This window comes from Canis lupus, chromosome 32, assembly GCF_003254725.2.
Source record: "Canis lupus dingo isolate Sandy chromosome 32, ASM325472v2, whole genome shotgun sequence".
Lineage (NCBI taxonomy): Eukaryota > Metazoa > Chordata > Mammalia > Carnivora > Canidae > Canis > Canis lupus.
The window spans coordinates 825,003-852,235 of record NC_064274.1 but is presented as its reverse complement, the minus strand read 5'-3'; the positions used below and the strand labels follow the sequence as shown (position 1 = coordinate 852,235).

The 27,233-nt window shown below is 41.2% G+C and overlaps 1 protein-coding gene across 3 annotated transcripts in view; it reads left to right on the top strand.

Annotated features, from left to right (window-relative positions):
* Positions 1-27,233, top strand: part of SCARB2 (scavenger receptor class B member 2) — a 76,797-nt gene that overhangs the window by 24,666 nt on the left and 24,898 nt on the right. For 2 of the 3 annotated variants that reach the window (XM_025427541.3, XM_035709519.2), the window contains exons 3-5: positions 11,879-12,026; positions 13,107-13,295; positions 22,313-22,404. In XM_025427541.3, coding sequence (XP_025283326.1) covers positions 11,879-12,026; positions 13,107-13,295; positions 22,313-22,404 — 429 coding nt within the window. Of the gene's footprint in view, positions 1-10,106; positions 10,200-11,878; positions 12,027-13,106; positions 13,296-22,312; positions 22,405-27,233 lie in introns of those variants that run through there. The other variant, XM_049105047.1, reaches the window with a different exon arrangement.

Below are 27,233 nucleotides of genomic sequence, written 5' to 3'. Positions count from 1 at the left end.
TAAGAATCCTGAGAACAGATCCAGTAGTTTGGAAAGCAGTTGGTCATTCATTGATTGCTTCATATTTCCTTCCTCTGGTTTTTCTCCCTGCCCTGATCTCTCTTCTGCTCTGCTACCAGGGTGATTTCCCAAAGGCAAATCTGACATTTCCCTTTCCTGCTCAGGGGCCTAGTGACTCTTCCTGTGTGATGTTCCAGGCCTGAACAATCTGGCTCCTTCTATATGTCCAGCTTCTTTGTTTTATTTTAATTTTAATATAATTTTTTGGCACTCTCAACCTGGGCTTCTTCACTCTAACCAGGCCTATCCAATAGAAATTTACTGTAAGCCACATGTGTAATTGAAAATGTTCTGAGAGTCCCATTTTAAAAAGGTGAAATTAATTTTAAGATTCTCTTTACCCCAATACTATCCCAGTGTCATCTAAACATGTAATCCATTTCAGAATTACTAATGAGATACTTTACATCCTTTTATTTTTTTAATACTAACTTGGGCTAGCCAAGTTTCAAATGTGTAATACAGCCACGTGGGGGGCGGGGGGGCTGGTGGCCACACACCTCTAACTGTATCCGGTTGGTCGTTGGTCCCTGGACACAGTGTTCTGCTATCATGTGCTGTGTTCAGTGCTATTATGAGTTCAAGAATGAACTCATCCCTGCCTCCCTCAGCTCAAATGGTGCCTCTTCTTGAAACGTACCCTGACTTTGGATGAACTCCCCCTGGCACATGTATCGGTTACGTACTGACTAAATAACTGCATTTTACCAGTTGGTTACCTGTCTGTCTTTCCAATGTACCAAAAGCTCCAGGAGGGGCAGAAATCAAGTCTTTTACCTGGGAATATCCAGTGGCTGGTGAGATAAGTGAATGGAACATCCTTGGCCGTGGGTTAAACCCATAGAGATGCAAGAGGAGAAATTGGTTAAATCTTGCAGGACACAGGTAGCTCAGCTGCAACCACAGGACTTAGTCATGAAAGCACAGGAGCCAATGATAGGTTCACGAAAGAGGAACAGGGTCTTGAAAACGAATGATTTTGTTTAGGAACGGATGCTCACATGCACAGTGCAAGCTGCTGAGCGTTCCTGGCAGGGTTGAGTGGGTTGTGAGCTGGAGTTTGCAGAAAAACATGGCTTTTTTAGCAATACTTGCGGCCCTTCTAGTGAGCCTTTTGCAGTCCTCTAGTGGATCTGATTTCTATCACTCATGATTTAATCATGTTATTGTTTACAAGAAAGAACTTTCCAGTAACTCCTGCCCCAGTGTTTGGTGGTTCCCTGGGTTCCCTCCCAACTGAGTCACTGACTGGACTGGGTACACCGAGGCCTTGGGCAAGGGAAGGGGAAGGCATGCTGGCCTTCTGCTTGTTGGTGTGGATTGGTCTTGGTGGTGGGAAATCTCTGAGAAGGAGGCACACAGAGCAGTGGAAGCCCCAATTAATTTGACAAACAGGGCAGCCCGGGTGGCTCAGCGGTTTAGCGCCGCCTTGGGTCCAGGGCCTGATCCTGGAGACCCGGGATGGAGTCCCACGTCGGGCTCCCTGCGTGGAGCCTGCTTCTCCCTCTGCCTGTGTCTGTGCCTTCTCTCTCTCTCTCTCTTTCTCTCTCTCTGTCTCATGAATAAATAAATAAAATCTTAAAAATAAAATTTGACAATTGACAGTGGCACATTTTCCCCAGCTTTCACATACTGATGAGTTCAGACTATTAATGTTTTTGGGAAGAGGTGTTGGTAGTTCCACACATAGATAAAAACCAGTCAGTCGGGTTTAAGGAATGCAGTGCATTATTTAGCTTTGGGTTGAGCAGCCCGGAACCAGGCCTGTTAGCACAAAGCTAATTTGCCTCATGGTCCTGTTGCTTACTAACATGTTTGCCTAAAATGTGTATCCAATTTATGATATCCTTGGCTTTTGCAAGCTTTTTGTGATTTTTTTTTCATTTTGTCCGATTTCTTTTTTTTCTTTTTTGCCAGTCTTTAACATACCAAGAATTAAAAAAAGAAAAATAGATTGTCCAAGGGCCCTTTCAACTAACTTTCATATTTCTAAGACGTATTTGCTAAATTTACAATACCTGGTTAAATATCTCCCATTTGAGTTTCTTAGTTTTGCTGTTTAATTTGTTGTTGTTGTTGTTTTTAAAATATTTTTTCTATTTATTCATGAGAGACAGAGTGGCAGAGACAGGCAGAGGTAGAAGCAGGCTCCCTGCGGGGAGCCTGATGCAGGGCTTGATCCCAGGACCCCCAGATCTTGCCCTGAGCCAAAGTCAGACGCTCAACCACGGAGCCACCCAGGCATCCCTAGATTAATTTCTTTTTTAGGCTCATATTACTGCTTTGATAGTAAAGGAAAAGACATGAGGGATAAATATAAGTGCTTTTTAAAAAATTTTGCATTGGTCATTATGAAATAATCAATATACACAATATCATCTGTAGCATTACCTTTAAAAATATAAACTGTATTTTATATTCTTTATATATCTTTCCCTGATGTGGGACTCAATCCTGGACCCCGAGATCACGCCCTGAGCCGAAGGCGAAGCTCAACTGCAGAGCCACCCAAGCGTCCCTGTATTTTATGTTTTTGACCTTCAAGGAAAAAGCCAGTTATTTTACCAGCAAAATGGAGGAATTACAATTCAGGACGTGCAAGCCATAGCAAACCATAGGCAAGTCTAGAGATCAAAAGAGAAGAATGTTACTTTATAGAGAAAAGGAGGAAGTTGGGAGGGGCTGCTGGAAAAATGAGAATTCAGGGTAGTGATGGTTTCTTATTGGCTGAACTGTGGTATTTTCTTCCTGGCTGAGTTTGTTACAGGGCGAGGAGAAATTGTTTTGGCTGCTGTCTGCAACTGAAGATGGGTTGGGAAGGTGCAAGAGCTCCCCCTTCTGGCCTCCTGACTTTATTTATTATTATTATTATTTTTTTAAATTTTCTGACTTTATTTTAAATGAGGTTTCCTTTTTGGGTTTCACATTATTATAAAAGTAACATAGATAGCAGTAAAGACAAACTTTAAAATGGAATAAGGTAAAATAAGACAAACTGCTACTATCTGTGATTCCACTGTCTCAAAGATAACTAGTGCTAGTATTTTAGTGGGTATCTCCTCAGCCATTTTTCCATGGGCGAGTTTGACTTTTACATGGTTATCATACTGCGTGTCTATAAATGATATGCATGTACGTGTGGGAACTGCGTGTATCATATATGTATCTACATGCATACATATGGGTGTATGTTATGCACACATAGTATGTATATTCTGTTCACTTACTAATACATCATAGGTCTTGCCCCATGTAATGTTTTTGTCCTGTAACCGATCTCACGTTCATATATCAACACGCAGGAAAGCTAGTCACCAGAACGTGGAATGTGCAGCAAGGAAAGGGTTTCCTGGAGAGGCGTCCAAACGAAGAGACAGGGGAGGGCAGGCCTCAAATCCACCCTCAGAAAGGGTTACAGTGGCATGTATTTAAGGATAAGGGGGCAGAATGTCAGGGGGTATATACACTGAATGGAACATGCTGATTGGATATAGGAAGAAGAGAGGTGTTCTCCTTTCTGAGCACGTGTGCATTCGGGAATCATGTCTCTTTCTGAGCTACATGTTCATTAAATGTCAGCAGAAGCATGGTAAGTGGGGTGGAGGGGGGATCTCAGGTGTGTCATCACAGAGGTTGCTTTTGTTCACTCTTGGTCCTTTCTGCCCAACTACAAGAATTCTTCCCCCTTTGTTCCAGTCAGTCTCAGCTACTCTTCCTGGTAATGAGCCAACTTGTGCAAAACAAGCTCTTAAATCAATTCGATTAACCAGAGTTTCCTTAAGGTAGAATGGTCAAGCATCTGTTAACTCAACATGTTGGGTTTAGTCTTTATACAAATACACTTTAATGTTGATAATATTCAGTAGCTAAAGGGAATGTATTGCAGCACTTTATTTAATCATTACCTTCTTCTTGGTCATGTAGATCAGCTCTCATTTCATTCTTTGATTTCCACACAGAATGATCGTTCTCCCCATGTTCGCCAGCTGATTGCATTTCGACACTTTTAGCTCTTGTCTTTTGTCTGTTGCCAATCTGGGTTCCAGTATGTCTGTGCCACTCTGTAAACTTAATAGCAATAGTGACTCTTCCTTGCATTTGTGACAACTGTTTTTCTTTTGTGTGCCTTTTTAATTTTTAAAACATACGTAGTCAAATCTATTCTTTCATGAAGTTTTCTATCGTTTCTGAGCTTTAAAAGTCCTATTACCTTCAAAAGTTTGATATTCAAGTCTATTTTCCTGTAGTTCTGTTGTTTTACATTTAATTTCTTAGGGACCTAATTGTCTCCTTACAATTTTGCAAAGGTAGGAACTGTATTTAAACTTTCAAATTCCGGGGCACCTGGGTGGCTCAGTCGGTTAAGCATCTGCCTTTAGCTCAGGTCATGGTCTCAGGGTCCTGAGGTCAAACCCGAGGGGGCTCACTGCTCAGCAGGGAGTCTGCTTCTCCCTCTCCCACTACTGCTCCCCTAGCTCATGCTCTCTTTCTCTCTCTCTCTCACTCTCTCTCAAATAAATAAAATCTTTTAAAAAAATAAACTTTCAAATTCTGTCCTATTAACCCTTTGGTCCTTTACTCATCTTAACCAGCTATATACATTTTTTTTTAATATTGAAGAGATAAAAAATTTAAAAATGCCATGGTTATTGTCTCATTATAAGAGAATATCTGTTTTTCTAAACCTGGCTCAAACTCTTCTCTAATATTATGTTTTTTTCTCAGAAGAAACAGAAGTGGCTTCAGATAAATTAGGTTATTTCTTTTATCTTTTAACTGCATGAAAGTAAGAGAAATAAAAAATGAACTCTCCTTCCCCCCTTTTTCTTATCTTGTACAAAAAGTGGTTACCAGGTACTTGTGAGTTTTAAATGCACATAGCAGTTCTGTGTGACTTGCCTGCACAGGACACTTGGGTCAGGGTACCAACCTCATGGATGGGGGTGGGGGGGCATTTCCATCTTTAGGGGTAAAGCTATTTCTTGCACACCCCCAACAAATGCCAGCCATGTTCTCCCCATTGACCAGCCAGGACCCCACAGCTTTTTCTCAGTATTCTGCTTTAGGCTCTAGGTTCAGTCTTTCACATAGTTGAAAGGGCAATGATAACAGAAAGTTAAATACAGATGCTGCTCAGCACTGTTGGGGATGGAAAATATTCTTCTACCCTTCAAGGTTCTCCTAGCTGGTTTAAGAATTAAATTGACATGAGACAAAGATTAACAGGAAAAAATCAAATTTAATTATATACCCACAAGAAATCCATGTAAGCATGAGACTCTAAAGATCATCAGGGAAAGTGAGAATATGTCATCCTGAACTAAGGAGAAGAGGGAGGGAGTCTGGGACTGCAAAAGGAAGGAAAGTAATTCAGAGGAAGAAGAACAAGAGTAAATTTTTGGTTGGATGTTTACAAGGTTACTCAGAAACAGCAGGATATAGAGGACTTTGATCAAACAGGCCTTGCTAGATTTCTCCCTGTCTACCATGCTGACTTCATATTCTAATGTGAATCTATGGTGATAGCTCTCTTCCTGGAGCAGATTCTCTATCTAAATTCTTTTAGGGAGTTAGGGGAAGATATAAGTTTCTTTCTGAGTGTTTTGGGCCTTGATTGTTTTCAGCACAAAATAATCAGCGTGCCCAAGTGGCACATCTGGAAGCAGTTTGTTCTGAACCCCTACAGCACCCTGCCTTTGGTCATCTCTCCCTCCTTTGGGTGTCTGGCTAGTGCCTTGACTCAGCTTCAGAGTGCTCTCCACATGGGAAGCAGTGTTGGAATAGCAGCCCTTCCATGCTGTCCTGTGGAGTTCTTGCCAACAGGAACGAGATCTTTATATCTCTCCATCTCGAGAGCTTTGCATAAGTCTGCTTTTTTTTTTTTTTTCCCACAAGTCCACTTTTACATGATATTAGTAATTAATACTAAACACTTAGTGTGTGCTAGGCAGTATTCTAACTGGAATAAGTTAATATTATGTGGATTTAATGCTCACAACAACCCTACAAGGAAGGCATGTTATTATCTCCATTTTACAGACAAGGAAACTGAAGCAGAGAATCAAGGAGTAACTTCTAAGTCACAGAACTAGTAACTGAGGAAGCCAGGGTCGAATGCAAAGCCTGGCAGGCAGCTCTCCACCCATGCTCCACCCAATGTGCTCATGACTTCTGACACTAATTCTCAGCAGAGTGCTGGATGTGTGGAGAACCTAATGGCTGAAAGATGAGGATCGTATGACAGTACTGTATGTAGCTAATTTATCCCACATCTCTAAGGAATCAGATATTGCATAGATGTTAATTTTCCAACTAATTAAGGTTACTCCTTTTGGTTTCCTTATCTCGGGCTATTGTTTGCCTTCTGTGCTGGTGAGATTTTGTTTAATAATTCAGGAGTTTAAAAACTTTTTTTTTTTAAGTAAGAACTCTGTTTTAACAAAAAATGATTTTATTTTTTTATTTTTTATAGAATTTATTTATTCATGAGAGACAGAGAGAGAGAGAGAGAGAGAGGCAGAGACACAGGCAGAGGGAGAAGCAGGCTCCATGCAGGGAGCCCAACGTGGGACTCGATCCTGGGTCTCCAGGATCATACCCTGGGCTGAAGGTGGCGCTCAACCGCTGAGCCATCTGGCCTGCCCTCAAAAATGATTTCAAATGAAATATCTCTAAAGTCAATCTTGTGTTTTCCTGCCTGATTAAGTAGTTCATGATGTATAATTCAACCTTTTAGTAATGTCTAGGACCATCACTGTGATTTAAAAGAGTAAGTCAGGGGCTTACTTTTCACCCACCTGGGTGGCTCAGTTGGTTAAGCATCTGCCTGTGGCTCAGGTTATGATCCTGGGGTCCTGGGATCAAGCCCTGCATTGGGGAACCTGCTTCTCCCTCTCCCTCTGCAGCTTTCCCCTGCTTGTGCTCTCTCTCTGTCAAATAAAATAAACATAAAATCTTAAAAAAAAAAAAAAAAAAAAAAAAGTCATAATCTGAGCCTATGAGGTCCTGGGGCCTTGAACAGCAGTAACATTTATTAGCACCTACTAAGTACCAGGCACTTCAAGTACAGTTCCTTAATTAATTGTCTAGGCATAAGATTTGCTTAGCCTTTTTTTTTTTTAAACTCTTGTTTCTATTTCTGGAAGTTTCTTTTTTTCTTTTTTTAAAGATTTTATTGATTTATGTGAGAGAGAGAGAGAGAGAGAGAAGCAGGCTCCATGCAGGGAGCCCGACATGGGACTCAATCCTGGGTCTCCAGGATCAGGCCCTGGGCTGAAGGCAGCGCTAAACCGCTGAGCCACCGGGCTGCCCTATTTCTGGAAGTTTCTTTAATGTTCTTGGATCTGGAGAGCAATAATTGATCACTTCTTGCTCTCAGTCTGCTGTTTACCACAGGACCACCTGCTTCTAGTTGACTGTTGTTGAGCTGTGGGGGAGATTTGGGTAACCAGACTTGTTGGTATTATTATTAAAATCCCTCCCCTTACATGTTGGTGGCCTCCCTGTTGTTGCCAGATAAGATGCTTGGGAGGGGAAACATTTTGGGGTTCCCTCCATCAGTTGCTGTTTGGAGAGGCAGGCCCCTCACCTACCCTCCCCATGGCCTCCGAAGAGCAGGAGGCCACTTCTGATAGCCAGTGGCACTTGTCTTCCTTGAGTTAGGACACAGGCCATATGTCAGTCATGCCTTAGGGTGATCAGTGGCTGTGGGAAGTCACGTGGCTAGCTGTGAGTGACCTGACACAATCCCTTCAAGCCTGCCGAGGGAATTAAGTACTTCTGTGGTTTGGGAGCCCTTGGCTTTGACCTTTTGCAATTTATTGAGAAACCAAGTCAAGTCACAGGACTTAAAGTGATTGGAAACTCCATGCTCAATTTCCCTTTAAAATGTTTGGTTCTGGGCAGCCCGGGTGGCTCGGCGGTTTAGCGCTGCCTTCAGTCCAGGGCGTGATCCTGGAGACCCGGGATCGAATCCCATGTCTGGCTTCCTGCGTGAAGCCTGCTTCTTTCTCCCTCTGCCTGTGTCTCTGCCTCTCTCTCTGTGTGTGTCTTGAATGAATGAATAAATAAAATATTTTAAAAAAAATAAATAAAAATAAAAATAAAATGTTTGGTTCTTACAGGGTAAGCAATAAAGAAAACATTAAAAAAGCCATCTCCAGAGTCAATAAACATAAACAAACATTAACGAAGCAGGGTCTAGGCCTGGAATCATTCAGGCCTCTGGGCTCATGATGTGTGGGTTCAATGAAAAAATCGTCAAGAGCCTTAGCAAGGTTATCAGTTTTCATCATTAGAACACTTGACAAGAGTTCATGCTTCTCCCTCTCCCTCTGCAGCTTTCCCCTGCTTGTGCTCTCTCTCTGTCAAATAAACATAAAATCTTTAAAAAAAAAAAAAAAAAGAAAGTCATAATCTGAGCCTATGAGGTCCGCACCTAGGTGGGGTCCCAGCCTCTGGCTTGGCTTTCTTTGAGTACAAATTGGTTTTCCTCCCTGGGGTCACTTTTTCTATTTCTAGTTCCTCAGTGGTCAGTGAAGCCAACAACAGGTCCTGGGCCACTAAAACAAAGAGCTACACCTGGAGAAGGTTGTCACTGTAGGGAAGCTCTGGGAGTAGCCAGTGGGAAGGGGTTTGCCTTGGAAACGTCCTCTTCTCCTCCAGCTCTGACAATTCACTTTGCATTAACTGATGTGTAAAGTCAAGGAAAACCTTGGGTGTGGAGTCAGGTGACCAGGATTCCAGACCTGGTTCCAACACGTGCTGGCAAGTCCTGGGCTCCTACTTTATGTGACTCTCCATTTTCTGATTTATCAAAAGGCTGGGTTGTGATTTCTATATAACGGTTTTTGATGGCAAGCAAGACAAACTATCTCTGGCTAATTTAAATAAAAAGGGATTCTAGGGGTGCCTGGGTGGCTCAGGGCTTGATCCCGGGGTCCCTGGATTGAGTCCCACATCCAGCTCCCTGAAGGGAGCCTGCTTCTCCCTCTGCCTGTGTCTCTGCCTCTATCTCTGTGTCTCTCATGAATAAATAAATATCTTTAAAAAAATTTTTTTTAAAAGGACTTTATTTGAAGGCTATAAAGTGGGTTACAGACTCCATGGGGCAGGGTGGAGAGCAGCTCTAAAGGTCCAAGTCACAGGTGCGCATGGCTCCTCTCATTCCATGTGCACCCCTGCCAGAGGAAGCTTTCTTTTTCCTGGGTTTTTCATCTTGAGGCTCTGTGCTCAGAATCAGAGGCCGAGGGAAGGGAACCATCGAGCATGGGTCCCTCACCACTGCCCAGTGCAGGGGAGGAAGGAAAACAGGGCTCTGAGAGGCAGAAAAGTAAATGAATGGGTGTCAGACCCCTGGAGTCTGCAGCTCCTGGCTGCAGGCATGTTTGACACTACATACGTCCTCTATTAGGTTTTGTACTCATTCCTCGTAACCGGAAGTGTATATAATTTTTCTTTCTCTCTCTCCTATTTAGCCTTTGTTAGAGGCATTCTTGGGTTTCATCCTGCAGATGTTTTTAAAGTACTTATTAAGGAGGCTGTGTGATACAGTAGAAGAGCACTGACTCCTGTAATGCTCATCTGTGCCCTGTGTCCCCATCTATAAAAGTGAGACAAAAATGCTTGCTCCAGGGGATCCCTGGGTGGCTCAGCGGTTTGGCGCCTGCCTTTGGTCCAGGGCGTGATCCTGGGTCCCAAGATCGAGTCCCGCGTAGGGCTCCCCGCATGGAGCCTGCTTCTCCCTCTGCCTGTGTCTCTGCCTCTCTCTTTCTCTCTCTGTGTATCTATCATGAATATATAAATTAAAATATCTTTAAAAAAAAATGCTTGCTCCATCTGTGCCACACCCTTGCTGTAAGGACTAAATGAAATCATGTGGTTAAACCCTTTGAGGAGCCGTGCAGGGTCAGATATTTATTTATTTATTGTGCATAGCTTGGTGCTTAATGATAAAGAGCAAAGACATCTATTTTGATGCATCTATACATTTGCTATTTGCTTATTGATTTTTATCTTAAATTCTAGACATTGAGGTATACGAGTTTCATAAGCTTGCCTACAGTCTACCCGAGGTGTCCAGATAATTCCTTCATCACAATCTGAATGATGTCACTAAGCACAGTAGTGCCAAAGACACGGTAGGACAGCCTGCTCTGCAGGTGTTCAAGGGTGTGTGGCTGTGGTCAGGAAATGCTTAGAGGAGGTGGTAGGTTTATACCTTTGTCAGGATATTAATCAGCTTGTCCAGTAGAAACACACTGTGAATCACATATGTAATTTAAGATCTTTCTAGTAGCCACATCAAAAACAAAGCAAAAGAAATAGGTGCAATTAATATGAATAATATATTTTTATTTTACCCGTTATACTTAAAAGCATATAATCATTCCAAAGCATATAATTGTCAATATAAAACATTAAGGAAATGTTTTACATTCCTTTTTTCGTGCTGTTTTGAAATCTGCGTGTTTTACCCTTACAACACATCTCAGTTCTGATTAGCTACAGTTCAAGGATCTAGGAGACACGTGGCTATCAGGTCAGGCTCAGCCCTGGATAGAACAGAGAGAAAAGGTGAGGAGCAGAGGGACAGAAGCAGTAGACACTGGATTTAGTGAACATTTACTATGGACCAGGCAGGACCAGGACTAGTATAAGCCGTTGAATGAACAAACTATCAGATCCTGTTTCTATCTAGAATTTTGGTATTTTGTTCATCATGAATGTTTTTGCGTTGATTTTGATTTTAAAAAACGCATTGCAATATGATTTACCTTCATTCCAGAGTGTTCTGGCACTCCTTATATTTTGCATACAAGGTGAGCCGCCCCCTTCCCCCCCAGGGAGGCCCTGGCCTCAGGCCTTTTCTGTGAACTTCCTAAAACCTCATCTGGAGGCCTGAACCTGAACCAAACTGAACTGTATATCACAAACGGGAGCGAACTCCTCTAATTTACTAAGCTTTGGGCATTTATTTTGTTAAATGTTTCAGCTAAATTCAAGTTAGCAATAAAAAGACTTGGGGCACCTGGGGGGCTCAGTGGTTGAGCGTCTGCCTTCTTTCTGCTCAGGTTGTGATCTCCAGGTCCTGGGATCGAGTCCCACATCGGTCTCCCTGCATGGAGCCTGCCTCTCCCTCTGCCTGTGTCTCTGCCTCTCTGTGTCTCTCCTGAATAAATAAATAAAAATTTATTTAAAAAAAAGAAAAAGACTTTGGAAAATAAATCGAAATTCAGACTGAATCTATGAACTGAAAAGTCTGAAAATATTTCAGGAGCAAACTAAGCAGAGCATTCATTGGCTTTGATTTCCTGGTCAAGGTGACCCTGGACCATCACACGTCCACCACCACCCCGCCCACCCCACCCCCCAGCCCCATAGAAGAAAAGAATGAAAAAGACAGTGTTTTGTTTTTTTTTCCAAAGATTTTATTTATTTATTCATGAGAGACACAGAGAGAGAGAGACAGAGAGAGAGAGAGAGAGGAAGAGACACAGAGGGAGAAGCAGGCTCCCCGCTGAGCAGGGAGCCCGAGTGGGGCTCCACCCCAAGACCTTAGGATCATGACCTGAGCCCAAGGCAGCCGCTTAACCCACTGAGTCTCCCGGGTGCATAGTCTCCAGTGTTTAAGGGAGTGGTATCAGCAGGCTCTCTTGGTAATGGTTATAGTGGGAATGCTGTATTGGAAATAGCTTCAATAAAAAAACAAACAAACAAACAAACAAAAAAAGAAATAGCTTCAATGCTAAAAGAGAGGTCAAGTATTACTTTTTATAAAGTGGTGCCTATTTTCAAACAATCCTTTTCTCTCTTTTAGGGAACTTAGAGACAAAGCAGACATTCAGTTTGGAGATAATGGAACAACCATATCAGCTGTTAGCAACAAGGCCTATGTTTTTGAACGAAATCAATCTGTTGGAGACCCTAAAACTGACTTAATTAGAACATTAAATATTCCTGCAGTGGTAAGTAGGCGTTTTTAGTATCATTACTATGGATTTTAGAAGAAAGGAAAAAGCTAAGTTAAGGCTGTTACAGTTTTACATTCAGGAGTTATTAAGTTACATTAAAAATATAGATACATTTGTACACTTCCCTTCCTTAGAGTTTATCTGAGACTCTTTTCTGAGATTTTTTTAAACAAGATCTTTTCAAATGGTGACATAATACAAGTTTTAGGATCACCCCCACCCCGAGTTTCTTGCTGTGTGTTTGGGATCAGCTCTTGTGTAAATAAAGATATCCCTAGGATTTTTTTTTTTTGAGGGGATGCAAGTGGGTAGCTAATAATTTTTTAAAGATTTATTTGCCCCTTGTTTTGGTTCAGAAAGTCTAGCAACAAAATTTGCATACCACTTCTTGGCTTGGATTTCGATCTTATTAGATTTTTTATTTTTCAAAATATATACTGACTTTTTCACCCTTAACGAACCGCGGAGGCGGGGTGCTGATTACAGCCTAGCCCGATTTCACTGAGCTCAGTTATAATGACAATCCCATCCAAGAAAGATGCAGGAGACCCAGAAAACTTCCCTATTCACCTACAGCAACCCCCTCTGAGGCTTCTGCTCTAACTCCTGGGTGACAATGACATATGCGCTGCACAGTTATGGTGGACCCAGGACTTAGAAATTACTAGATCCTAGATCTGGCCTGCCCTGCTGCCTACCCGTGCAGGGTTTAAAACGAGGGTACAGCCTCTGGCTCGGGTCATGGGGCCAGTGGTGCCACGTTGTGGCGGAAGATGCCAGCGTCTCTACAAGAGTTTTTCTCATTGCATTTGCTCCGTGGAGAAAACTCCAGAGCTAGCTGCACTAGCTCGACTCACAATGCTGAACTCACACTTAAACAACGTAATACTGAGAATGGGCAATAACTGAAGAGTCTTATTCTTGTGCACGCAGCCAGGGAGGATCATTTCTGGCCGCTTTTTCAGCTATATAGTTTTCACATTTACTTTTAAGTTTCCAAACCCTTTTTGCCAAAAGGGGCAGTAGTAGAGTGGGGTGGAGACTCTGCCATCTGAATGTGCCTGTGCTTCTCAGACTGCCATGGAATGGGCCCATCTTCACTTCTTTCGGGAGCTCATCGAGGCGCTGTTGAAGGCCTATCAGCAGACGCTCTTTGTGACACACACCGTGGATGAATTGCTCTGGGGCTACAAAGATGAGATCTTGTCCCTCATCAACGTTTTCAAACCAGAGATCTCTCCCTATTTTGGCCTGTACTATGGGGTAAGTTGATTTTTCTTTTTGAAACCTCTTTATTCAGCTGATTGGGGGCAGGGGGAGGGCACTCCAAGCCACATTTCATCTTCACTTTGGATTTCTTCCAGAAGAAGACCAAAATTGCCTGGAATTCTGGATGTCTTGTAGAGCATGTGAAAACTAAGAAAGTGTTTTAGTTTTTAGAAAAAAAGAAAAGCTTCTCCCACAATTTCAATATGCTACCAGCACTGACTTTGAATGAGAGCAGCTATGAAAACTACATAGTGTGGCTGTGCCATTAAACAGTTGCAGTCTTTCAAAGTATCATAAATTTCAGGGATCAATGCCAGCTCTTCACTGATGACTTAGGGGCTGAACTTATGTATCAGCTTGACAGAGACAAATAAACTAAATAGGAACATTAGATCATCCATTAGGGGTAGTAGCTACATGGATAATTGGAAACTCCATGTCATTCATCCATGATTTCTTATATTTATAAGTGGAACTTGTGTAGTTCGTAGACTTTATTCACTTTGGCTCAAAATAAAAAATATCAGCCATCAAGTAATTACTATTCAAAGCATATGTTATTGTTGCTTAAATTTCAAATGAATTGAAGTTAAAAGGAATTTTAAAAATCCGCATTCCCTGATGTCCCCCACCAAAACAAAATAAAACAAAAACTTTTTAAAAATGGGTAGTGGGGGGCAACCCTGGGGGCTTACTGGTTTGGCGCCGCCTTTGGTCCAGGGCGTGATCCTGGACACCCGGGATCGGGTCCCGCATCGGGCTCCCCGCGTGGAGCCTGCTTCTCCCTCTGCCTCTGTCTCTGCCCCTCTCTTTCTCTCTCTGTGTCTCTCATGAATAAATGAATAAAATCTTTTAAAAAATAAAAATAAAATATAAAACGGGTAGTGGGACATTGGTAATGACAAACTCAAATGCCAAGAAGAAAGGGTAAGATTAATGGTAGAGTCTGAGTGATGAATTTCCTTAACTTTAAGTTTGTAGTTACTCTCTTGTTCTCACCACTTGAGAATCTCACCCTTATCCTATAATTTCTGAGCATGTTCCTCTATGTCTGTGGCATATGGTGATAATACTGTCCCTGTGTCTTCGAAGGTGTACAAAAGTTAGACTCCATTCAAACAAAATAGTAAAAAAGTTTTTCATATGATTTATGCAAGAGGTGCGTCCTAGGAATAGGGCTGGGCTTAGCCTGAATCCTTCACTCTGGGGGAGTGGACTTAATAGATGCTCCCTAGAAGATCCCATCTGAAAATATCCCAGCTTCCACAAGACCAGAGGAAGCACTGATTTCTTGTTAAGCTGTGACTAGACCTCCCTTCTTGAAAAAATTTCAGGAGAACTTCCAACAGAGACAACAAAGCTTTAAAAAAAAAATTATTATTATTATTTTAGAGAGGGAGGAGGGGAGGGGCAGAAGGAGAGGTAGAGAGAAATTCCCAAGGAGGCTCCATGGCCAGCATGGAGCCCGACTCAGGGCTCGATCTCACAACCCTGAGATCACAATCTGAGCGAAAATCAAGAGTCAGACGCTTAGCTGACTGAGCCACTCAGGCGCCCCAACAAAGTTTTCCTTAAGGCCATTTGGGTCCCAGTGGTTTCCATCCACCTGCCAGGTAGATCCTGTTCCTAAGATCTCAGTATATTTCAGGTTATTTCCATTGTATAGCTTGCTTTTCTGTTTTGTTTTGGTTTTATATCACTGACTTCATCAGACATAAAACTAACATTCTTTTATATCTTTTTAAAATGTAACCCACATTTATGGACTGGTTAGGAAATTGGCATTTTTGCTTTCTCAAGGCAAGGATGTGTTGCTTTATGTATTTATTTATTTCTTCATTTCTCTTTCCTTGCCCTTTGCCACATTTTGTAGACACCACTATATCTCCATAGGGCCCCACTCGTGAAAAGCCCTGTCCCGTTGCTCGGTTGGATTTGTACCTTGAGTGGATTTCCCACAGCCAGGAATAGAGCAGAAGACCTGAAATCAGAGGGCCTGGATTTATGTTCTGACTTTTTCACTTGATTAACTGTGGGACTATTTCTGAACCTTGGTTTCATCATGTGTGACTTGAGGCTAAAAGTATCCATGCTTCCAAAGTTGTTTTGAAAGGCTAAGTGAGAAGTCCATAAAAAGGCTTTGGAAGCTATAAATCGCAGTACACATTTCAGGAGCTGCTATTTTCCCCCGAAGACTGGCCCCAGAGAAGACCCTGAAATCATGCAAACGGTCTTTCCATTTGGGACCCAAATAAACTGCCTGTGGTGTTGTTGGTAAAAAGGCAGTGTCCCCGGTCAGTTTGTCACCTGCTCTGGTCAAATACTGATTATTTGGCCAATAGCATGAAAATTCATGCTTGAGCTGCCATTCATTCAAAGACCAGGATAAGCTGTGAGGGTGCACACCTTCCTCGGCACCCATTTCGCTGCCCCCACCCGAGCCTTCCTTAAACCTGGTGGTGTGGTGCCAGCATCCCACTCGGATGCACCAGGCTTGCATGCCTGTCCTACCTGCTCCACTACAGATGACAAAGAGAGAAATTTTAGTGAATGCCATTGGGCACTTTTCCTTTAAAGACTCTAGTGATGAAGGGGATCCCTGGGTGGCTCAGCGGTTTGGCGCCTGCCTTTGGCCCAGGGCGCGATCCTGGAGACCCGGGATCGAATCCCACATCGGGCTCCCGGTGCATGGAGCCTGCTTCTCCCTCTGCCTGTGTCTCTGCGTCTCTCTCTCTCTCTGTGACTATCATAAATAAATAAAAATTAAAAAAAAAAAAAAAGACTCCAGTGATGAAACAAACAATGGGGAGGGACAAGGTATGAGAATGAACAGGGTGAGTGAATGTAGAATATTGGCACAGAACTTCTGAGAAGAAGGGACCTGGTTAAATATCAGATGCTCTTATTTTCATATTGCAGAGCCAATCAGCATTGATTTTAGGGCGCCTCTGTTCTCCTTGGCATAAGAGAGTTCAGGCACCTCCCACTGAGTGTGTATTCTTGGATCTATAAAATTATAGTTGTCAGGAAGTGTCTTTGGGAGGTCAGCAAGTCCAGCCTGTCCTTCAGGGGCGGAGGTGGGGATCCTCTTACATTACAGTAGTGGTATGACTGTGGGAGTCCTAGCTCAGAGCACCTCTCCATCTCCTGCAGTAGTATGTTCTTTCTATCCAGCGCACATCCCTGCCATCGTAACATAAAACCTACTTATTCCTGCTTGTCCTCAAGTAAGAGGTTCAACAAGACAGGGAAGCATTCACACACAGTGTCTGACTCCTGGGCAGAAAACAGTCGGGCGGGGAGAACCCTTGTTGAATTACTGTGAAACATTGAAATGTTTACCCACCTGGCTAAGCTCATATCTGAGTTAAGTGGAAGACTTCAGGAAATAGCATCCGTTCATGTTTAAAATTGGTGGCTCAGCATTTTGTGTGTGGAGTATTTGAATTTTCCTTTAGTTGTTGTAATGTTCACATTGCTGCTCCTAAAGAGCTATTTCTTGTATCTTAAAGTCATGTAAAGCTTCATGCAGGGAACACATGACCATTATACATGTGGGCCATGTTGATATATTGACATAATTGGCAAGATAATGTTAAGTGACAGTAGGCAAAAAATATGAGAAGAGAATTCACAAAGGGTATGAATTTTGTTTTTTAAGGTTTTATTTATTTATTCATGAGAAACACACAGAGAGAGGCAGAGACACAGGCAGAGGGAGAAGCAGGCTCCCTGCAGGGAGCCAGATGTGGGACTCGATCCCAGGACCCCGGGATCATGCCTTGAGCCAAAGGCAGATGCTCAACCACTGAGCCACCCAGCCGCCCCAGGTAGGAATGTTAAGACAAAGAGCTGAAAGATAGGAAAAAAGTGATCAACCTCAGGGAATGTAGAAATGTAAAAAGAGATAAGAAACCTTTTTCTTTTTTGGTTCATCTCTAATTATCTTTTTTTAATTTTTATTTATTTATGATAGTCACACAGAGAGAGAGAGAGGCAGAGACACAGGCAGAGGGAGAAGCAGGCTCCATGCACCGGGAGCCCGATGTGGGATTCGATCCCGGGTCTCTAGGATCGCCCTGGGCCAAAGGCAGGCGCCAAACCGCTGCGCCACCCAGGGATCCTGGTTCATCTCTAATTAGATGAACCAGAGCTTAACAGAAGTCACTTGGGGAATGTAAACTGATTTACTCTACTATTTCCACCACTTAGCAGCTGAGCAATTTGATAATATATATCAAAGGGCTTAAACATGTTGGTGTTCTTTTCTCTAGTCATTCTACTTTTATGGGTCTGTGTAGAAAACAAAAGGACTGACAAGGCTTTAGGCATAAGGATATTCATACAGTATCATTTGTAATACCAAAAAAATAAAAAATTAAATACCTAATAATAAGAGAATAATTATTTCTACAGAATGTGATGGAGTCATTAAGCTACACTTATGAAGAACTTTTGGTAACATGGGAAATATGTCAAGTAAAAAATTGTTTGTGTATAAATATATATATGCACAATTGTGTATATGCATAAAAATTGTGTGTATATATTACACGTGTATAATATATCTTAGTTCTAGAAACAAATGTTGTAGAGAAAAGAGACTGAAAAGAAACAGACCAAAGTACTAATAGTAGTTCCCATTGGCTAGAAGAATGATGAATAATGGGCACTTTTTATTTATTTATTTATTTTATTTTATTTATTTTTTTAAATTTTTATTTATTTATTATAGTCACACACACAGAGAGAGAGAGAGAGAGAGAGAGGCAGAGACATAGGCAGAGGGAGAAGCAGGATCCATGCACCAGGAGCCCGACGTGGGATTCGATCCCGGGTCTCCAGGATCGCGCCCTGGGCCAAAGGCAGACGCCAAACCGCTGCACCACCCAGGGATCCCAAGGATAATGGGCACTTTTTAAAGAAAAATTTCATTTAATTATTTGAGAAAAAGAACAGGAGTAGTGGGAAGCAGCAGAGGTGGAAGGAAGGAGAAGCAGACTCTCTGCTGAAGTAGGGAGCCTGATGTGGGGTTTGATCCCAGGTTCCTGGGATCATGACCTGAGCCAAGGAGACACAAAACCGACCGAGCCACACAGGTGCCCCTCAGCACTTTTTTTATACATCATTCTATATTTTCTAATGAGATTTTTACTTTTACAACCAACTGTATAATCAGAAGAAAAACCTATTCTAAAAATAAAGCAGAACACAAGTACTATGCATCAACTTATTACCCCAAAATGCATATGTTAATACCCAAAAACGTATCTGTGACAAACTCCCAAAGATAGCTTAAAGCAATGGCAATAGAACAGTCTGGTTAGGGATCCCTGGGTGGCTCAGTGGTTGAACATCTGCCTTCAGTTCAGGGTGTGATCCCGGGTCCTGGGATCAAGTCCCACATCGGGCTCCCTGCAGGGAGCCTGCTTCTCCCTCTGCCTGTGTCTCTGCCTCTCTGTGTGTATGTCTCATGAGTAAATACATTTTTTTTTTTTAAGAACAGACTTTGGTTATTATTCTTAGCTTATCAACAAAGTGCCTGTCACATAATAAGCATAACAAGCACGAGAACAATTATGATAGTAATGGAATGGATGCATCACGAAGGCAGTCATTAGTGTCCACTTTGTTCACTGACACGCAGTGCTGGACACGTGGTAGGCGTTCAGTAAGTGCTCGCTAATAGACAAATGAGTTCCACACCCTGGTAAGCAGATCAGCCTGTGGAGTGTGGGGTTACAGAGCTGGGCTTCAGTCCTAGCTCCTACCATCTGGGCAAGTCATTTAGACTTCTCTCTGCTTCAAATTTCTCATCTATAAAATGAGGATAAAATAGTGCTTGTCTATATTAGTTTCCTGTTGCTGCTATAACAAATGGCCATAAATTAAGGGGCTTAACACAACATAGATTTACTCTCTTAACAGTTCCAGTTGTCAGTAGTCCTAAAGTCAGGGTGTGGTCAGGGCTGTGTTCCTTCCGGAGGCTCTCGGGAGCTTTAGATTGTCTGCATGTGCCTAAAAGAAGTGTGACTTGGAAAGCATGTGCAGGTGAAGAAAGCTTACTTGAAAATGGGACTATAGGGACTATGGGGACACCTGGGTGGCTCAGTTGTTAAGCATCTGCATTTGGCTCGGGTCGTGATCCTGGGGTTTTGGAATCAAGTCCCGCATTGGCTCCCCATTGGGAGCCTGCTCATGTCTCTGTCTCTCTCTCTGTGTCTCTCATGAGTAAATAAATACAATCTTTAAAAAAAAAAAGAAAAGAAAAGAAAATGGGACTATATTAATATTACTTTCTTCTGGTGCAGCTAATGCATAATAGAATCCTGGCCCTGGACTTAGGCTTTCTTATTTTTTATTATTGAGATAGAATTCACTTTCCATAAATTTCACCATTTTAAAGTGTACCAATCAGCAGTTTTTAGTATATTCACAAGGCTGTGCAACCACCACCACTATGTAATTTTAGAACATTTTCGTCATCCTCCAAAAAAAAACCCCACATACTCAGTAGTCACTTCCATTTCTCCTCCTTCCAATAATCCACTTTCTGTCTCTATGGGTTTGCCTGTGAATCTATAGATTTTTTTTTAATAGTTAAAACATTTGTGTCTTTTTTGGTTTTCTTTTCGCTTTTGTAAAGAAAAGTAAGGTTATACTTTTTGTTTGAAACAGAACATAGGGATCCCTGGGTGGCGCAGCGGTTTGGCGCCTGTCTTTGGCCCAGGGCGCGATCCTGGAGACCCGGGATCGAATCCCACGTCGGGCTCCCGGTGCATGGAGCCTGCTCCTCCCTCTGCCTGTGTCTCTGCCTCTCTCTCTCTCTGTGTGACTATCATAAATAAATAAAAATTAAAAAAAAAAAAAGAAACAGAACATAAATAATCCCTCCATGCACCTGCCCAATGTCTCTCCTGCCCATTGGGGTGCTAGGACATCTGCTGCTGTGTAGGAGAGTCCAGGCTGGCCCCGGCTGAAAAAGGAGATGAGCCAGCACTCTCTGTGTGGGAGCTTCCTCAGAGCCAGAGAGGAAGGGCGTTTGGGAATGGAGCTTGGCTTTGCTAGGCAAAATTTAATATTAAAAAAACCTAGCAGACATGCCCACTCTACCGATAGGGGCCAGGAAGCACCACCTCTGAGTTGGAACAATCTCTGGCAGTTGAACATTCCTATGCAACTTGGACATCTCTGTAGATGGAATCATAGAATATATGACCTTCATGTCTGACTTCTTTTATTTAGCATAATGTTTATCAGCCTCATCCATGCTGTAGGAGGTATCAGCACTTTATTCATTCTGTGGCCGAGGGATATTCTATTGTATGGATAGACCATCAGTTGATGGATACTTGGGTGGTTCTACTTTTTGGCTATTATGAATAATGCTGCTCTGAACATTTGTGTACAAGTGTTTGTATGGACATGGGCTATATACTTTGGAATGAAATCCTCTTGGATATATAGGGAGGAGTGGAATTGAAGGTCATATGGTAATTCTGTGTTTAACATTTTGAGGAACCACCGAACTGTTTTCCATATCGACTGCAACATCGTCCATCTGTCCCTACCAGCAGTGCATGAAGGCTCGGATTTCTCCACATCCTCACCAATACTTGTTGTTTTCCTTTTTTAGGATTTATTCATTTATTTTAGAGAGAGAGCATGAAACAGGAGGGGCAGAGAGACAGGGAGAGAGAATCTCAAGCAGACTCCCTGCTGAGTGTGGAGCCTAAGGCAGGGCTTGATCTCATGACCTTGAGATCACAACCTGAGCCAAAACCAAGAGCTGGACCCTTAAGCGACTGCACCACCCAGGCACCCTGTTTTTGTTTTGTTTTGTTTTGTTTTTTACTCACCATCCTGGTGGGTGTGAAATAGTATTGTGGTTTTGATTTGCATTTCTCTAATGACTGATGATGTTGAGCATCTTTTTGTGTACTTGTTGGCCATTTGAATATTTTCTTTAGAGAAATGTCTCTTCAAATCCTATGTCCATTATTTAATTGGGCTTCTTTTTAAAACCATAAAGTAATAATATGATTAATATGGTATTTAGTCAAATAGTCACTGTATTCCTTTGTTCTGGTTCAGTCTTATGTAGCAGTTAGGCCCAACTAGGGTAGTTTCATGAAGATTAAGTTTCTCAGTTACTGTATCAGTTGGGGTTCTCCAGAAAAACAGAATCATTAGGAGATCTATATCTGTAGTATCTACCTGAGGGATTTATATGTATTAAGAAATTGGCTCATGCAATGGTGGAGGTAGCAAGTGGCTAGTTTGAAATACATAAGACAGGGTGGCAGGCTAGAAACTCAGGCAGGATTTCTGTATTGCAGGATGAAGAATTCCCTTTTTGTCCAGCAAACCTCAGATTTTGTTTTTATTTTTTTATTTTTATTTATTTTTTTATTTATTTATGATAGTCACAGAGAGAGAGAGAGAGAGAGGCAGAGACATAGGCAGAGGGAGAAGGAGGCTCCATGCACCGGGAGCCCGATGTGGGATTCGATCCCGGGTCTCCAGGATCACGCCCTGGGCCAAAGGCAGGCGCTAAACCGCTGTGCCACCCAGGGATCCCAGATTTTGTTTTTAATAACTAGGGGCACCTGGGTGGCTCAGATGGTTAAGCATCTGCCTTCGGCTCAGGTTATGATCTCCAGATCCTGGGCTCAAGCCTTGCATTAGGTTCCCTGTTCAGTGGGGAGCCTGTTTCTCTCTCTCCCTCTGCCTCTCCCCCTGCTTGTGCTCTGTCTCCACCCCCCACTCTCAAATGAATAAATTAAAAAAATCTTTAAAACCTTCAGCTGATGGGATGAGTCCACCCATATTACCCGGGGTAATCTCTTTTACTTAAAGTCAATTGATTGTAAATGTTAATCATATCTACAAAATACAGCAACATCTAGACTAGTGTTTGACCAAACAACTGGGCACCATAGCCTAGCCAAGTTGACACATACAATTAACAATCACAGTTTCTTAAAATGATTATATTTACTTATTTTCAGAAAAATGGGACTAATGATGGAGACTATGTTTTTCTAACCGGAGAAGACAATTACCTTAACTTTTCAAAGATTGTGGAGTGGAATGGAAAAACGTAAGTGTAATGTTTTACCAATGTAATTATTTTTTAAATTTTTGTTTGAATTGAGTGTTCAATTATGTATTATTTCAAAAAAAATGTTAACTCATTTTTTGGATGAAAACTATAAATACATAAAATCTCTTTATAACCACTATTGTATAAATCAAGATGGGGACAACACACTTTACATATTAAATACTAGTGCTCTGTAGACCGATCAGGGTTAGACATGAATTACAAGCAGTGAAAGCTTCACTTTCCACGTGGTCATTGAATGATGTGTAGCTATAGCACAGATACTTTAACACCACTTGTTTTGTGGGGAGACGGAAGAGTTTCTCTTTTTAATTTAATTTACTGATTGTGAATTGTTCATGTATTTTTCTTTAAAGATAAAATTAATTTGAGTTCACTATATGGTATTTCAGAAATATTTTTTAACATTTATAACTTGTAAACACCCACTTCCAAAAAGTTGCTGAGGCAGTTTACAGTAAAGCTACATGTAAAACAAGACACTTTCTTTAAGTCAGAGGCTTTTGATAAAGCCTTGGAGGGAAAAAGGAGGGTAATTCTTGAACCCTTGTTCTTGAACCTTATTTACATCTAAATTTCCCAGAAGTATGGGCAAAAAACTGGTGTGGAATATAGGGAACCCCCCCCCCCCCACTCCATACTACCTTTGCAACTTTTCTGTGAATCTCAAACTATTTTTAAGTAAAAGTTTATTTAAACTTTAAAAAGCACACATATCCATGTAAATAAATATATATTTGTGCATGTGTACACATACAAACACACATACACCAAAATAGATAAGATCCCCAAAAGAATATGTGAGAAGCTGGCAATAGTATTGCTTCTGGAGGGGCGCCCTGGATGACCAAGGCACTGGCCACAAGGAAATTTACTTGTAAACAGGATATAGCTGGATTTTTTAAAAAAATTATTTTGATGGGATGAGCACTGGGTGTTATACTATATGTTAGCAAATCGAACTCCAATAAAAAATACACATAAAAATTGTATTTAAATTCAGTTTGCCAACGTATAGTATAACACCCAGTACTCATCTCATCAAGTGCCCTCCTCAGTGCCCGTCACCCAGTTACTCCATCCCTCACCCTCCTCGCCTTCTGTTACCCTTTGTTTGTTTCCCAGAGTTAGGAGTCTCTTATGGTTTGTCTTCCTTTCTAATTTTTCCCCATTCAGTTTCTCATCTTCCCTTATGGTCTGGATTTTGTTTTAAACTCAACTGTCATTTTCTTTCCAATCTTTCAATAACATAGTGTAATCCTTTTCAATATGTATTATAATTATTGATGTAATTACAATATAATGATATAGTATTTAATATATTGGACTTTTTTTCTGATTTATGTCCGTTCCACCCTCAGATTTTTATGGTTCCCATTTAACAATATTTTCCTGACAAAATTAAAAGCTGCCTATTGTCTCTTCTTCTCCAAAACAGAACAATAACTTTACCAATTTCATAACACATTATACCCATCTTCATGCTATTCTTGCCTTCAATTTGTTTCACATTCTTTGGAAGCCAAATATAAGTAAAATGTGTATTACTTTTATAGTAAATATTTAATTAAATGTATCAGCGTACTTTATTGCATTTTCTTTTTTATTTTATGTACATTTTTATTGAAATTCTAGTTAACATAATATTAGTGTAATATTAGTTTCAGGTGTACCATATAGTGATTCATCACTTCAGTACAGACCTGGTGCTCATCCATCAAGTGTGCTCTTCGTTACCTATTTTTTTTTTATTATTTTAAGTTTTTATTTAAATTGCAGTCAGTTAACATACAGTGTCATATTGGTTTCAGGAGTAGAGTTTAGTGATTCGTCACTTACATACAACAGCCAGTGCCTATCACAAGCGCCCTCCTTAATACCCATCACATGTAGCCCATTTTGCCACCCACCTTCCCTCCAGCAACCCTCAGTTTACAGTTTATTCTCTATAGTTAAGAGTCTCCTCTGGTTTGCCTCCCTCTCTTTTTTCCCTTCACCTATGTTCATCTGTTTTGTTTTCTTAAATTCCACATAGGAGTCATATGGTATTTGTCTTTCTCTGACTTATTTCACTTGGCATAATACACTCTAGCTCATCCATGTCATCACAAATGGCAAGATTTCATTCCTTTGATGGCTGAGTAATATTCCATGTATATATATGCCACATCTTCTTTATCCATTCATCAATTGAAGAACATTTGGGCTCTTGCCATAATTTGCCTATTATTGGTAATGCTGCTATAAACATTGGGGTGATGTGCCCCTTCAAATCAGTATTTCTGTATCCTTTGGGTAAATACCTAGTACTGCAATTGCTGGCTCATAGGGTAGTTCTATTTTTAACTTTTGAAAGAACCTCCAAAAAAATAAGTAAATAAATAAAAGAACCTCCATACTGTTTTCCAAGTGACTGCACCATTTTTCATTCCCACCGGAAGTGAAAGAGGGTTTCTCTTTCTCCACATCATTGCCAACACCTATTGTTTCTTGTGTTGTTGATATTAGCCATTCTGACAGGTGTGAGATGATATCTCATCCTGTTTTGTTTTGTTTTTTAAATATTTTATTTATTTATTCCTGAGAGAGAGAGGCAGAGACACAGGCAGAGAGAGAAGCAGGCTCCATGCAGGGAGCCTGACGTGGGACTCGATCCTGGGACTACAGGATCACGCCGTGCCCCGAAGGCAGGCGCTAAACCGCTGCGCCACCCAGGGATCCCCCTCATCCTGGTTTTGCTTTGTATTCCCCTGATGATGGATGATATTCAGCATCTCTTTTTATATGTCTATTAGCCATCTATATGTCTTATTTGGAAAAATGTCTGTTCAATCTTCTACCCATTTCTTAACTGAATTATTTGTTTTTTGGGTGTTGAGTTTGTAATCTTTTTTTTTTTTTAAATAGATTTCGGATACTATAACCCTTTGTCAGTTAGGTATTTGCAAATATCTTCTCCCATTCTGTAGGTTGCCTTTTAGTTTTGATTGTTTCCTTCATTTGCAGAAGCTTTTTTTCTTGATGAAGTCCCTGTAGTTCATTTTTGCTTTTGTTTCCCTTGCCTTCAGAGATGTGTCTAGTAATAAGTTGCCATGGCTAATGTCAAAGAAGTTGCTGCCTATGTTCTCCTCTGGGATTTTGATGGTTTCCTATCTCACATTTAGGTCTTTTATCTATTTTGAATTTATCTTTGGGTATGGTGAAAGAGAGTGGTCCAGTTTCATTCTTCTGCATGTTGTCCAGTTCTCCCAACACCACTGTTGAAGAGAGTGTCTTTTCCAGTGGATATTCATTCCTACTTTGTTGAAGATTAGTTGACCATAGAGTTGAGGGTCCATTTTTTGATTCTCTATTCTGTTCCACTGATCTCTGTATCTGTTTTTGTGGCAGTACCACACTGTCTTGATGATTACATGTTTGTAATATAGCTTGAAGTCCAAAATTATGATGCCTCCAGCTTTGCTTTTCTTTTTCAAAATTACTTTGATTATTCATGGTCTTTTATCATTCCACACAGATTTTAGGATTGTTTGTTCCAGCTCTGTGAAAAATGCTGGTGGTATTTTGATAGGGATTGCATTAAATGTATAGATTGCTTTGGGTAGTACAGACATTTTAACAGTAATTGTTCCTCCAATCCATGAGCATGGAATGCTTTCCTATTTCCTTGTTTCATATGTGTTCTATAGGTTTCAGAGTATAGATTTTTTTTTTTACCTCTTTGTTTAGGTTTATCCCTAGGTATCTTTTTTTTTTTTTAATTTTTATTTATTTATGATAGTCACACACACAGAGAGAGAGGCAGAGACATAGGCAGAGGGAGAAGCAGGCTCCATGCACCGGGAGCCCGACGTGGGATTCGATCCCAGGTCTCCAGGATAACGCCCTGGGCCAAAGGCAGGCGCTAAACTGCTGCGCCACCCAGGGATCCCTATCCCTAGGTATCTTATGGTTTCAGTGCAATTATAAATGGGATCAATTCCTTGATTTCTCTTTCTGCTGCTTCATTATTGGTGTACGGAAATGCAACAGATTTCTATACATTGGTTTTGTATCCTGTGACTTTGCTGAATTAGTGTATCCATTCTAGCAATTTTTTGGTGGAGTCTTTCAGGTTTTCTATATAGAATATCATGTCCTCTGCAAATAATGAAAGTTTGATATTTTTTTTCCTTTCTGATTTGGATGCCTTTGTCTCTTTTTTGTTGTCTGACTGCTGAGGCTAGGACTTCTATTACTATGTTAAATAACAATAGTGAGAGGCGACCATCCTGTTGTGTACCTGACTTTAGAGGAGAAGCTCTCAGTTTTTTCCCACTGAGAATGTTATTAGCTGTAGGTCTTTGTATATGGCCTTTATGATGTTGAGATCTGTTCCCTCTATCCCTGTTTTGTTCAGGATTTTTGTCAAGAATGGATGCTGTATTTTGTCAAATGTTTTTTCTGCATCTTTTGACAGGACCATATGGTTCTTATCCTTTCTTTTATTACTGTGATGTATCATGTTGATTGATTTGTGAATATTGAACAACCCTTGCAACCCAGGAATAAATTCCACTTGGTCATGGTGAATAATTATTTTAATGTAATATTGGAATCAATTTGCTAGTATCTTGTTTAGAATTTTTGCATCCATTTTCATCAGGGAAATTGGCCTGTAATTCTCTTTTTTTTTTTTAAAGATTTTATTTATTTATTCATGAGAGACAGAGAGAGAGAGAGGCAGAGACACAGGCAGAGGGAGAAGCAGGCTCCATGCAGGGAGCCTGACGTGGGACTCGATCCCGGGTCTCCAGGATCACACC